We start from the raw sequence: 14,299 nt of genomic DNA on the forward strand, positions 1-14,299 counted from the left end.
CAGGGGGATGAAGACAAGCCTGTACATTGAGTGGACAGATCCACTTCTGCCATGTTTGGAAGATGTCTTGTGCCCTCTTCCAAGCTGGCATCTAGTCTGATGGGTTCCCCTACAAGGCACAGTAACTCACTCTCTCTGTCATGTTTAGGGTGTCAACCTGACCATGGCGCGGGAGCGCGGGCAGCTTGTGTTCCTCGAGGGACTCAAGTCTGCAGTGGACATCTTCTTCCAGGCTCAAGAGAAGCCGCACCCCCTGCAGTTTCTCAGGTCAGTCAGTCTGCAGCCCAAGAAGCACACACTTGGCGGGTGGGCCCAGGCAGGGTTCTTGGTTGCTGCGTGATTCCTTCTTACTGTGTAGGAGGATAGAACTGGTTTCAGGAGTCAGACGCTTCATCTGGTGTTGCAGCATCATCAAATGCTGGCTCTTATCATGGGGCTGAGAGTGGACATTGTCCCAAAAGCTCTAGAGAGGATCATTTGCTGGAAGGATGGCAAAACGATATGCTTCGCTGTGTTTTCCAGCCCCAGCTTAGAGCCTAGCATGTGCCTGTGCTCTGTACTTGGCTTGATACAGGAGTCAGCAAACTGGGCTATGAGTCAGCTGCCTGTTTTTGTAAATAAATTTGTTTTGTTTGTATTTTTAAAAAATGTTTTGTCTTTTAAAAAATTCTTTATTTTGGCTGGGCGGGGTGGCTCACACCTGTAATCCCAGCACTTTGGGAGGCCGAGGCGGGTGGATCACAAGGTCAAGAGATCGAGACCATCCTGGTCAACATGGTGAAACCCCGTCTCTACTAAAAATACAAAAAATTAGCTGGGCGTGGTGACGCGTGCCTGTAATCCCAGCTACTCAGGAGGCTGAGGCAGGAGAATTGCCTGAACCCAGGAGGCGGAGGTTGCGGTGAGCCGAGATCGCGCCATTGCACTCCAGCCTGGGTAACAAGAGCGAAACTCCGTCTCCAAAAAAAAAAAAAAAAAATTCTTTTTTTTTTTTTTTTGTAAATAAAATTTTATTGGAATACAGCCACATTCATTTGTTTGCATGTTGTCCCTGGCTGTTTTTACACTACAAAAACAAATAGAGTTGAGTGGTTGGGACCGTATGACCTGCAAGGCTAAAATATTTACTCTCTGGATGTTTAAGAAAAAATTTGTCCCCTGGTTTGATATTCAACAACGCAGGCCTGAGATTGGTTTTCCTGCTTTTCCTCCTTTCTGAACATTGGCCACAAACATAGCTCTGTGAAGATTCTGGAACTTCCCCCCACTGCCTCCTCTCTCAGACACACACAGCCTTATGTGGTGCTGTGAGGCCATGTTTTCTGACCCTGTGTGTGACCTCACACATACTCCTTAGCACCTCTGACCTGGGGCTTCCATTTGAAGGTAGGGGCTAGTTACACCTCCTCCTAAGGGATGGAGGGATGTCCTCATTGTTAGTGAAGTTAACCCAGTGCAGGAGACTCATCCCTGGAGCATACGGCAGTAGGCCCTGAGCTCTGTTCCTCCACTCATTGCTGAGAAATGATGACTAGGATAGTCACTGGAGAAGATGGAGATGGGCAAGTTGGCTTGTCAGAAACAAGTCAAGTCTGTTACCTTTACAAAAGCCTTTAGGCCATTGTCGCTTACCATCAGGGCACCTGAGTTGCTATTTAACTTCCTATTTTCATTATTTTTTTGAGACAAGGTCTTGCTCTGTTGTCCAGGCTGAAGTGCAGTGGTGCAAACACAGCTCCCTGCAGTCTCGACCTCCTGGGCTCAGGCACTCCTCTCTTCTCAGCCTCCTGAGTAGTTGGGACTGCAGGGTCATGCCACCATGGCCGGCTAATTAAAAAATTTTTTTGTAGAGACATGGTCCCATTTTGTTGCCTAGGCTGTTCTTGAACTCCTGGGCTCAAATGATCCTCCCACCTTGGCCTCCCAAAGTGCTGGGATTACAAGGTGTGATGTACTGTGCCCGCCCTGTTTAACCTCCTGGGAAGGCTTTTGCCTGCGCAGTCCACATTGATCTTCCAGGTGCCTTAAGCTCTTAGGTTGAGTGGCTTTATGGAGTCTCTCTTTTTTTACTTCAGAAGTCAAATACAAATGGCTAGATTGGAGTCTCTTTTTTTTTTTCTTTTTTTTTGAGACAGTCTCATTCTGTTGCCCAGGCTGGAGTGCAGTGGTGTGATCTCAGTCTTGGCTCACTGCAACCTCCACCTCCCAGGTTCAAGCGATTCTCATGCCTTAGCCTCCCAGGTAGCTGGGATTACAGGTGCATGCCACCATGCCTGGCTAATTTTTGTATTTTTTGTAGAGACAGGGTTTCACCATGTTGGCCAGGCTGGTCTTGAACTACTGACCTCAAGCGATCCGCCCACCTCAGCCTCCCAAAGTGCTGGGATTACAGGCGTGAGCCACCATACCTGGCTATGTGTGATGTCTCTCAAGGACCCTAGGAGCTGATTATTTTTGTGTCCCCCAGTTTCTATCACAGTACTTTATACTTAGTAGGCCTCAGGAAATATTTGAATTGGAGTAAAATTATTCCTGCACATGTGCATGTCTTTTCTTTCTAATCAGATCATGAACTCTTTGTTGCCAAGAAGTGATACAGTTTTTTATCTCCCCTGGCCCTCATCTGTGGTGCTACTTGTCCTTGGTAAACATCTGTGGAGTGAAGTCTGGTAACTTTTGTCCTGTCTCTCCAGGGAGGCCAATGCTGGGAACTTGAAACCATTGTTTGAGTTTGTACGGGAGGCCCTGAAGCCAGTAGACAGTGGAGAGGCTGGGTGGACCTACCCGGTGCTGCTGGTGGACGACCTCAGTGTGCTCCTGAGCCTGGGCCTGGGGGCGGTGGCTGTGCTGGACTTTATTCACTACTGCAGAGCCACCGTGTGCTGGGAACTAAAGGTACTAATGGAACTGCCTTCTGTGCGCCCACCTGTGACCTCTAGGAGCTCAGATAGGTCCAGACTCATTTGGTGTGATCATTTTATTTGCTTGGAGTTTTGGTGCCCAGAAAGCTTGTACACCAGCCACAGTGCTATCCCTTACCTGCCGTTGCTGAAAAGTAAAGCACCCCCAAAGTAAAGTGATGATGAACATTTCGTTCAGTGGGCTGGTCACATAGGGCACCACTGCAGTCCCAGGTCTGCCACACATAGCCTGTGTGTCCTGGGGCAAGTTATTATTGTCCCTGAGTGTATTTTATAGATCCGCTAAGTTAATGAGTATGAGCTACTTTAAAAATTATAAAGGGCAATACAAGCATAGGATATACAACATTACCTTTATTACCAAGTTAGGAGGGACAAACAGATTTTCCCATAATAGAGATTTTGGAGTTTTTGTTTTCTTTTGGCTAGTCAGGTGAAGCAGTGGGAGCGGAGAAGGAACAAAGAAATCTGTAACTGATTGTGATCAATTAGATGTAAATACTACTGCACTCACAGCCATAATAGAGTTTTAACAATTATAATAGGCCAATCAGTAAAACAGGAATAACTGTTGTGTCCGAGCAAGTTGTATGGAAAGCGCCACACTCTGAAATCTTGATTGTGAGTCCTTTATTGCCAGCGACCAAGAGTCAGCTCACGCTCAAAATCTCTTGGCCCCAAGGAAGGGGTTTGATTTCCTTTTATAGGTTGCTCAGGCTGAAGGGGGGCAAAGTGGAATTTTACAGAAGCAGAATAAGCAAGTTAGGAAAGGAGGCTCCCGTGATTGTTGATTAAGGAGGGTATACACAAGCGGTTCCCATGATTGCTGGTTACCAAGGGGGGGCATTCAGTACTTACCATACAATCAATCAAGGGGGTATTCACAATAGCAAGTGGGCTTGTCAAGCAGGATATGGTTACAACGGTTATATGTTTCTATAGTTCTAAGCACAACATGGCCCAGCACAGTGTGGTCCAGGTATACATTCAAGGGAGAAATGGTCGGGGAGAAGCCAAGATGGAGCCAGTCAGCTTCACATCTAAGTTGGAGTTAGTCTGGTTCATCTCATGACTGTGGTGACTACCTCACAGGTACCTGACTGCAAGAGTGAAGTGAGATGAAGCTTGTAACATGCCAGCACGGTGTCTGGCCCACGGTAGCCATTTGTCAGTGTGCAGTGGTACGGCTGGCAGGAACGTGTGGATATTGGCATGGTGTGGTCAGGCTGAGCTTGCAGAGCAGTGGGAGAGATAAGCTGAGTTAGCCAGGCATGCGGGTATCCAACAGTGTGTATTGGACACCTGTGTTCAAAGTCCTGCCTGGAAGAAGCTGTCCTGGCTATGGTTGCAGAGCAAGGAGCCAGGGTAATGCAGAAAGAATGGGAGGAGGAGGAACTGTCAGGAGTGTGGAAGGCACAGTCTGGATTGGGGGGTAAGAGTAAGTAGCCAAAACTACCCTCCACACCCCAGCTGGGTCTTTGACCTGCTACTACCCTCTTTTTGTAAGAATACTTTTTTTAGTTGGAAAAAGTAAAACTTGGCTGGGTGCAGTGGCCCACGCCTGTAATCCCAGCACTTTGGGACGCTGAGGTGGGAGGATCACAAGGTTAGGAGTTTGAGACCAGCCTGGCCAACATGGTGAAACCTTGTCCCTACTAAAAATACAGCTGGGTGTGGTGGTGGGTGCCTGTAATCCCAGCTACTTGGGAGGCTGAGGCAGGAGAATTGGTGGAACCCAGGAGATGGAGGTTGCAGTGAGCTGAGATCACGCCAGTGCACTTCAGCCTGGGTGACAGAGCAAGATTTCATCTCAAAAAAAAAAAAAAGAAAAAGTAAAACTTGGGCATCGCTTAAAAAAAAAAAAAGGAACAGAGGAACAGCATAAAGTGTACTTTAGCAAAAAGTGCTGCTGTCTCTCCCCCTCCCTCCAACGTGTATCCTTCCAGCCAGTCTGTACAATTACGCACATATTTGTGTTTTTTCTTTTTTTTTTAACTTTTTGTAGAGACTTGGTCTCGCTGTGTTGACTAGGCTGATCTTGAACCCCTGGCCTCAGGTGATCTCCTGCCTTGGCCTCTCAAAGTACATGCACATATTTGTCTGCCTGCATTTTCCTTCATATTTCTGGTAACCTGCTATCCACACTGTATATTTTGTTTTCATTTAGTAATACACAGTATATTTCATTTAGTAATATGCAGTATATACGATCCATTGCCCCAAAATAACACATGGATCTGCTTCATTCTTTTTACTTTTTTTTTTTTTTATCTGATCCTGATTCATAATTTAACGGCTGTGCAGGTGCCAGTCCCTCATTTCTGCCGCTCAAAGGCCTACTGCTCGGGGGGTCAGGGTTTTCTGCTCAAAGGCATGGATGTGCGGAAGCCTCCGGCTAGGCACACATTCACCCGCCATTGTCCCTGAAACAGCAGCTTCCCCTTGAACTTGGCCGACACCACCAGGACTCAGAAGCTGCACGCACAACGGTTGAGGGTCACGTCCTCCACCTCCACATGCTCCACCTCCAGGTCCTGCTGCAGCTTTCCCTGGAGGTCTTCGGTGGCGATGAGTTTCATGACAGCTGTCCAGCCAGGGCCACAGCCCAGCAGGGACAGAGCCCCAGCTCAGATCCCAGCCACGCTGCTTTGCACCCCTACAGGAGCCACTTACTGTTTTTCTTTTTTGTCACTATTCTTTTTTTTTTTTTTGAGACAGAGTTTTGCTCTTGTTGCCCAGGATGGAGTGCAGTGGCCCAACCTCTGACTCCCAGGTTGAAGCGATTCTCTTGCCTCAGCCTCCCAAGTAGCTGGGATTACAGGTGCCCGCCAGCATGCCTGGCTAATTTTTAAAAATATTTTTAATAGAGACAGGGTTTTACCATGTTGGCCAGGCTGGTCTCCAACTCCTGACCTCAGGTGATCCCTTGGCCTTCCAAAGTGCTGAGATGACAGCTGTGAGCCACTGCGCCCGGCCTTGTCTTTGTGCTCCCCGTATACCTTATGCTTCCCTCCGCCTTGGCCTTATCATCCTGTATTGTGAGCATCTGTCTGTCTCCGGGGCCCATATCTCTCACTTGTTATTCCTACTGTGGGATCTTGTACACTGAGTATTCAGGAACTGTCGCCTGAATGAGTAGGTGCCTAGCAGGATGGTGACACTTTAGTAACATTCAGGAATTCAGGAGAGGAGCTCATTTTGAAGACTGCAGGGTGAGCTTGGTTTAGATGAAGTGAGCTGAAAATAAAGGTTGGCTCTGATGGTGAAATTGTCCAGTAGATGACTGGAATTAGGGTCTGGGAGCCCAGGTAGGGGCTGGCTGTAGCAGCAGCAGGGAGGGTGACCTGTGAGGATGTTCAGGGGAGTAGAGGCAATGAGAGGCTGGTGCTCTCTGACTCTGGGTGTCCCTTCCAATAAGGACCAGGTTTCCATCTTGTATCTGCTGCAGGGAAATGTGGTGGTCCTTGTGCACGACAGTGGAGATGTGGAGGATGAGGAGAATGACATCCTGCTGAATGGCCTCAGTCATCAGAGCCACCTGATCCTGCGGGCTGAGGGCCTGGCCACTGGCTTCTGCAGGGATGTGCATGGGCAGGTACGCAGGGACCCACTGGGCAACGGGCTGCTTGCCCGTGTACCTATGATTCACGACTGCATAAGGGAGAGTAGGGCCTGAGGGACTGTCTGGTTGGGACTGAACATTAGGTGGAAGGGAAACATTGGAAATTGTGAGACTTCAGGTCAGAGATCTGCTCAAAATGGTGCTTAGCCTCATGGACCAGCACACATTTTCCATGGGAGTCCCATTTGTGACCAAAGTGGAGCACTCTTAAAGAGGAGACAGTTGTCTAGAGTGGAATGCAGGGGCATGCCATCAAATAACAGCAAAATTCTCTGCAGCACTGCAGCAGGCATTGTCCATTCAGGTCAACACTGTTCCTTTTAAAATAATGACCAGGGGCTGGGTGCAGTGGCTCATGCCTGTACTCCCAGCACTTTGGGAGGCCGAGGCAGGCAGATGACTTGAGGTCAGGAGTTGGAGACCAGTCTGGCCAACATGGTGAAATCCCATCTCTAATAAAAATACATAAGTAGTCCCAGCTACTTGGGAGGCTGAGGCACGAGAATCGCTTGAACCTGGGAGGCAGAGGTTGCAGTGAGCCGAGATTGCACCATTGCACTCCAGCTCCGGTGACAGAGCAAGACTTCATCTCAAACAAACAAACAAAAACAGGTATCTAGTCTTCCTGGGCCTCTGCATTGAATGTACAAATTCTAATGTGATTTTTTTTCTTTTTTTGATATGGAGTCTTGCTCTGTCTCCCAGGTGGCTGGAGTACAGTAGCACGATCTCAGCTCACTGCAGCCTCCGCCTCCCAGGTTCAAGTGATTCTTCTGCCTCAGCTTCCTGGGTAGTTGGGATTATAGGCGTGTGGTACCATGCCTGGCCCATGTTTTTATATTTTTAGTAGAGACAGGGTTTCACCATGTTGGTCAGGCTCGTCTCGAACTCCTGACCTCATGATCTGCCCGCCTCAGCCTCCCAAAGTGCTTTACAGGCGTAAACCACCGTGCCTGGCCTCTAATGTGATTTTCAAAATTAGCCCACAATTACAAAACCATGTTTAGAAAAAAGAACTAAGGGGCTGGGCATGGTGGCACGTGCATGTAATTCCAGCACTTTGGGTGGCAGAGGTGGTAGATCACTGGAGGTCAGAAGTTCACCACCCGCCTGACTAACATCGCGACATTACACTCCAGCCTGGGCAACAAGAGCAAAACTCCATCTCAAAAAAAAAAAGAAAAAAGAAGAACAGCCAGGTGCGGTAGTTCACGCCTGTAATCCCAGCACTTTGGGCAGATCACCTGAGGTCAGAGTTCCAGACCAGCCTGGGCAATATAGTGAAACCCCGCCTCTACTAAAAATACGAAAATTAGCGGGGCCTGGTGGCACACGTCTGTAATCCAGCTACTTGGGAGGCTGAGGCAGGAGATTCTCTTGAACTCTGGAGGTGGATGTTGCAGTGAGCCAAGATTGTGTCACTGCACTCTGGCCTGGGCAACGGAGTGAGACTCTGCTTCAAAATAAATAAAATAACATAAAAATAAGGGTCTTTCTACGAAAGACTTTTTCCTTCCTTCTCCTTTTTCTTCTCTTTCACATTTTCTGTATTGAGCAAATATGACTTTTGTAATGGACGGGAACTCTTTATTGTAGTTAGCTGGTGATAGGCTTTATTTTACAAGTTGGCCCCATTACCAGGTGGCACGTCTGACTGTGATCTCATAGAGGCCTCAGCTGAAGATCACAGAGAAGGCAGGGTGGGGTTCCCAGTAGAGCAGGTTCCCAAGGTGGCTGTCCCTCTTTCATTCCTCTCTGTCTCTGTAGCTGAGGATCCTGTGGAGGAGACCATCGCAGTCTACATCTCAGCGGGATCAGAGCCTCACTTACCAGTATAAGATACAGGACAGAAGCGTGTCCTTTTTTGCCAAAGGAATGTCTCCTGCTGTTCTGTGATCTGATTTCGGAGCAGCTAAAGTTACATGGGACTGTTTTTGGACGTGGAAGATAGCGCAACCTAGTGAGAGGTTCTCCTCTGTAGTAGTATTTTGGGCTGGACTGGTGACTCCACGGTGATCAGGGAGAGTTGAATGCTGCAGTGATGGCATACCTTGGCTATTCTGGGCCCTGTTCGGAAAACACAACAAGGGACCACGATCCTACTTCTGCTGAAAGAGAGGCTGGATGCTAGACTCCAGCGAATGGGGTCCTTTGGAGCCTTTGTTTAAATATGCCTTTGTCCCAGCTGTCTATTCTTGGTTGATGTGCCTTTCAAAGCCAAAGTGGGTATAAATGTGCCAGCCAGGAAATAGTCCCGGATGGCAGGTATGCAGGGTGACAACTAGGACAGTCATGGCTGGAATAAAGTAAGTTTCCACACTGGGGCCTCCTGTGGGTTGTCTTGTTCAGTTTCCATCCTGGAAAGGTACTTTCCTTTTCCCTTTGAGTCCAGTGAGGAAACAGACCTAGAGAGGTTTGGGAGCGCACAGGCTGCACAGCAGGCTGTAGTTAACTGCGCCTCAGAGTCCACACTTCCTGACTGATAGTTATGGAACTCAGACGCCAGCTTCTCCAGTTTCTGTGGTGCCTTGCCTTTATGTCAACAAATCCTAGCCATCAAGGGCCTGACACCAGGGCCTTGGCCACATGAGGCCCTGTGTAGGCGCAAGTGTGTATGGCCTTGGTGAGAGGGGTAAGGGATGTTCTTACTGCCAAGCAGGTGGGGCCTTGGTGGGGAGCTGGTGCCTCCCTCACCTGTGAAGACTGCAGGAGGTGAGCACTTGTTCCCGGATCCTGTAGATGATAATTAGTCCCACTCAGCCCCTCAGTTGAGGTCACCTCAGAGTAGATACCAAGTGTATTCTCTTAAAATGGGTGTTTTTTGGTATATAAATTATACTACAATGAATTTTTATCTTAAAGAAAATGAAAAAATAATACTATTTTGCTATATACTAAGGAACTTGCATAGCTGTTTTCTTTTCTTTCTTTTTTTTTTATTTTTGAGATGGAATCTCACTCTGTTGCCCTAGCTGGAGTACCGTGGCACGATCTCAGCTCACTGCAACCTCCACTTCCCAGATTCAAGCTATTCTCCTGCCTCACCGTCCCAAGTAGCTGAGATTATAGGCACGTGCCACTGCGCCCAGCTAATTTTTGTATTTTTAGTAGAGACAGGTTTTTGCCATGTTGGCCAGGCTGGTCTTGAACTCCTGACCTCAGGTGATCCACTCGCCTCGGCCTCCCAAAGTGCTGGGATTATAGGCATGAGCCACTGCACCTGGCCTCTTCTCTTTTCTTTTTGAGACATGGTGTCTCTCTTGTTGCTCAGGCTGGACTGCAGTGGTGTGATCATAGCTCACTGCAGCCACAACCCTCTGGGCTCAAGGGCTCCTCGCACCTCAGTCTCCCAGGTAGCTGGGATTACAGGTGCATGTCGCCATGCCCAGCTCATGTCTGTTGTTTAATTTTAACTTTTTACATTTTTAGTCTTTGGGAAGAATTTACCACACTTCTCTTCAAATCATACAATTGTATATGTTATCCCTCTGAAACAGTAAGCTGCTTTTATTCTCAAAATACTGTAGACCTGATAGAATATTTGAAAGTTATGAGTGCAATTAAGAGAAAGTAGTTATTAAAGAATCTAACCTAATGATTCTTTCATTAAGACTTCAGTACTGGCCGGGCGCGGTGGCTCAAGCCTGTAATCCCAGCACTTTGGGAGGCTGAGGCGGGTGGATCACGAGGTCAAGAGATCGAGACCATCCTGGTCAACATGGTGAAACCCCGTCTCTACTAAAAATACAAAACATTAGCTGGGCATGGTGGCGCGTGCCTGTAGTCCCAGCTACTCAGGAGGCTGAGGCAGGAGAATTGACTGAACCCAGGAGGCGGAGGTTGCGGTGAGCCGAGATCGCGCCATTGCACTCCAGCCTGGGTGACAAGAGCAAAACTCCGTCTCAAAAAAAAAAAAAAAAAAAGACTTCAGTACTTCTGCAGACTTTATTTGAGCTACAATTTTGAATGGGCAAGGCACCATTTTTTGCATGACATAAATGTTGCTAGCATGTTTCTTCACTTAGTTTATAAATGTTTTCACTAATTTTATTTTTTTTTTTTTGAGACAGATTCTCTCTATTGCCCAGGCTGGAGTGCAATGTGGCACTTCTTAGCTCACCTGAATTCCAAGTGATCCTCCCACCTCAGCATCCTGAGTAGCTGGTACTACAGGTGCCCACCACCACATCCGGCTAATTAAAAATTTTTTTTTGTAGAGGCAGGTGTCGCTTTGCTGCCCAGGGTAGTCTTAAACTCCTGGACTCAGGAGATGCTCCTACCTCAGACTCCCCTCAAATATTTTATGTTTAATAGTTACTCAGCATTTTATGCCATCATTATATTCTAGTTTGTTCAGTTATCCTCTGGGCATGTAGGTTCTGGTTTTTACTGCTATCAATTATGCTGTTATAAATGTTATATACTCTCCCTTTTGAGGGTGAGGACAAGTACTTGTTTTTTTTAGAACCTGGCAAACCAGGTCACTGGCAGAGCTCGTAGAACTGAAGTTCTGGAGGAGAAGACAGGCAATTAACAGAATTGACAAGTGACATATTTAACTTAGACCATGATAAGTGCTGTAAATAAGCCAGCGAAGGGGCCTGTGAGAAGGGAGGGGTGATTACATTTTAGACTCTGTTACTGAATTATAGCATGAACTGGCCCTGGCACATTAGCAGGCTGTTCTTCAGAATGGTGGAGCCAGTTTACAGTGATACAGAGCTGAGGCAGGCAGGTCACCTGAAGTCAGTAGTTTGAGACCAGCCTGACCAATATGGTGAAACCCCATCTCTACTAAAAATACAAAAATAGCCAGGTATGGTGGCACATGCCTGTAATCCCAGCTACTCTGGAGGCTGTGGCAGAAGAATTGCTTCAACCCAGGAGGTGGAAGCTGTGGTGAGCTGAGATTGTGCCACTGCACTCTAGCCTGGTAGCCTGAATGACAAAGCAAGACTCCATCTCAAAAAAAAAAAAAAAAAATTCTTTACACGGCAGCAAGGAAAGAAAAGAAAAAAAAACCACAACGAGATACCACTACGTAGCCACTAAAATGGCTATATCAAAAAGACTGACAGTAACAAGTACCAGCAAGGATGTGAGGAAATTGGAACCCTCATACGTTGCTAGTGGGGATGTAAATGGTGCAGCCACTTTGGAAAATAATTTGATATTTCTCAAAATGTTGAAGCCAGGCTGGGCGCAGTGACTCAAGCCTGTAATCCCAGCACTTTGGGAGGCCGAGGTTGGTGGCTCACTTGAGACCAGGAGTTGGAGACAACACCCTGGCCAAACAGGGTGAAACCCCATCTCTAAAAATGCAGAAAATTAGCTGGGTGTGTTGGCACGCACCTGTAATCCCAGCTATTCAGGAGGCTAAGGCATGAGAATCACTTGAACCCAGGAGGCTGAAGTTGCTGTGAGTTGACATTGCACCACTGCACTCCAGACTGTGTGACAGAGGAAGACCCTGTTTTAAAATAAGTAAAATAAATAAAGGTTTACTATATGACTCAACCATTCAATTCATAGCTATCTACCCAAAAGAAATGAAAACATGGACCGGCCACGACGGCCCACACCTGTAATCCCAGCAATTTGGGAGGCTGAGGTGGGCAAATCACAAGGTCAGAAGATCGAGACCAGCCTGGCTGACATGGTGAAATCCCGTCTGTACTGAAAAGACAAAAAACTAGCGAGGTGTGGTGGCACACGCCTGTAATCCCAGCTGTTTGGGAGGCTAAGGCAGGAGAATCACTTGAACCCGGGAGGCAGAGGTTGCAGTGAGCCGAAATGGTGCCACTATACTCCAGCCTGGGTGACAGAGTGAGACTCCATCTCAAAAAAAGAAAAGAAATGAAAACACCTCTACACAAACACTTGTGTGATGACAAAAGTGACTCCATCTTGGATGCTAATCTGCCATGTTGACCTCAGATTGACCCCAGTCCTGTGAATGCCTCCTGATTCCTTGTTTATTTATTGTCTTTAATGCAAGAACATGTACTCACAATATATCCTGCCTTTAGGTTAAAGCAAACTTGATGTTACTGCGCAACTCTTTCTGGCCTGTTCTGGAGGGTTGCCTTTCATTGTCTCTATAGAGCACACACCCCTTTTCCTATGGTATATAAGCTCTGGGTCTGGGGAATAATGTTGCGGAGATCTACCTGACTTATTGCTGACCATGCTTCTGTTCGTAAGTTCCCTAATCAGTTGCCCTCTGCTGATAAACTGGAGTTGTCTGTCTTGTTCTTTGGTTTCTCAGCTCCTTTTGCATTTGGGGGTCATTTTGCACATATGGCCCTTTCATGGAATAACTTGTATGTGAATATTCACCGCAGTGTTTATTATTATAACTGAAAAGTGGAAAAAATCCAAATGTCCGCCTGCCACGGTGGCTTATGCCTGTAATCCCAGCACTTTGGGAGGCTGAGGCAGGCAGATCATGAGGTCAGGTGATGGAGACCATCCTGGCTAACATGGTGAAACCCATCTCTTCTAAAAATACAAAAAGCTAGCCAGGTGTGGTGGCGGGTGCCTGTAATATCAGCTACTTGGGAGGCTGAGGCAGGAGAATCACTTGAACCTGGGAGGCGGAGGTTGCAATGGGCCAATATTTTGCCAGTGCACATCAGCCTGGGAAACAGAGCAAGATTCTATCTCAGAAACAAACAAAAATTCAAATGATGATAAAAGTCAACTGATAATAAAAATGTAGTGTATCTGGATTAGCCGGCTGTGGTGGCTCACACCTGTAATCCCAGCACTTTGGGAGCCCGAGGCCAGCGGATCACAAGCTCAAGAGTTTGAGACCAGCTTGCCCAATATGGTGAAACACTGTGTCTACCAAAAATACAAAAATTAGCCGGGCATGGTGGTGAGCGCCTGTAGTCCCAGCTACTCGGGAGGGAGGCTGAGGCAGGAGAATTGCTTGCACCCGGGAGGCGGAGGTTGCAGTGAACAAAGATTGTGCCACTGCACTCCAGCCTGGGTGACAGAGTGAGACTTTGTCTCAAAAAAAAAAAAAAAAGTAGTATATCTATGCAGGGGAATGTTACTCAGCAGTAAAAAAGGAATTAAAGTACTGATACATTCTGCGACATGGGTGAACCTCAAGAGCATTATGCCAGTCAGGCACATGCCAGTAGTCGCAGCTGCTCAGGAGACTGGGGCAGGAGGATCAGTTGAGCCCAGGAGTTCAAGGCTGTAATATGCTGTGATTGTGTCTGTGAATAGCCACTGCACTCCACCCTGGGCAACGTAGGGAGGCCAAAAACTACTAAGCCACATACAAAAGATAGGCCAGGCACAGTGGCTAACATTTGTGATCCCAGCACTGTGGGAGGCCAAGATGGGCAGATCACTTGAGGTCAGGAGTTAAAGACCAGCCTGGCCAACATGGGAAACCTGGTCTCTGCTAAAAATATAAATATCAGCTGGGTGTGGTGGCAGGAGCCTATAGTCCTAGCTACTTGGGAGGCTGTGGCAGGAGAATTGCTTGGACCCAGTAGGTTTGCAGTGAGCTGAGATTGCGCCACTGCACTCCAGCCTGGGCGACAGTGAAAGACTCCATCTCAGAAGAAAAAAAAAGACCATATATTGTATGATTCCATGTATATGAAATGTCCAGAAACGGCAAGTCTACACGGGGTGCGGTCCCTCACGCCTGTAATCCCAGCACTTTGGGAGGCTAAGGCCATTGCACTCCAGCCTGGGTGACAAGAGCGAAACTCTGTCTCAAAAAAAAAAAAAA

The 14,299-nt window shown here is 47.5% G+C and overlaps 1 protein-coding gene and 1 pseudogene across 4 annotated transcripts in view; one reads left to right on the top strand and one right to left on the bottom strand.

Annotated features, from left to right (window-relative positions):
• ELP6 (elongator acetyltransferase complex subunit 6) overlaps positions 1-14,299 on the top strand; it is a 29,380-nt gene that overhangs the window by 9,821 nt on the left and 5,260 nt on the right. For 3 of the 4 annotated variants that reach the window (XM_032297959.1, XM_032297961.1, XM_032297962.1), the window contains 4 exons: positions 149-267; positions 2,694-2,895; positions 6,370-6,516; positions 8,311-8,867. In XM_032297959.1, coding sequence (XP_032153850.1) covers positions 149-267; positions 2,694-2,895; positions 6,370-6,516; positions 8,311-8,439 — 597 coding nt within the window. In that variant the 3' untranslated portion in view covers positions 8,440-8,867. Of the gene's footprint in view, positions 1-148; positions 268-2,693; positions 2,896-6,369; positions 6,517-8,310; positions 8,868-14,299 lie in introns of those variants that run through there. The other variant, XM_032297960.1, reaches the window with a different exon arrangement.
• Positions 5,197-5,500, bottom strand: LOC116564699 (annotated as a pseudogene).

Source organism: Sapajus apella, unplaced genomic scaffold (assembly GCF_009761245.1).
Source record: "Sapajus apella isolate SASKATOON/1434 unplaced genomic scaffold, GSC_monkey_1.0 scaffold38, whole genome shotgun sequence".
NCBI classification, from domain to species: Eukaryota; Metazoa; Chordata; class Mammalia; order Primates; family Cebidae; genus Sapajus; species Sapajus apella.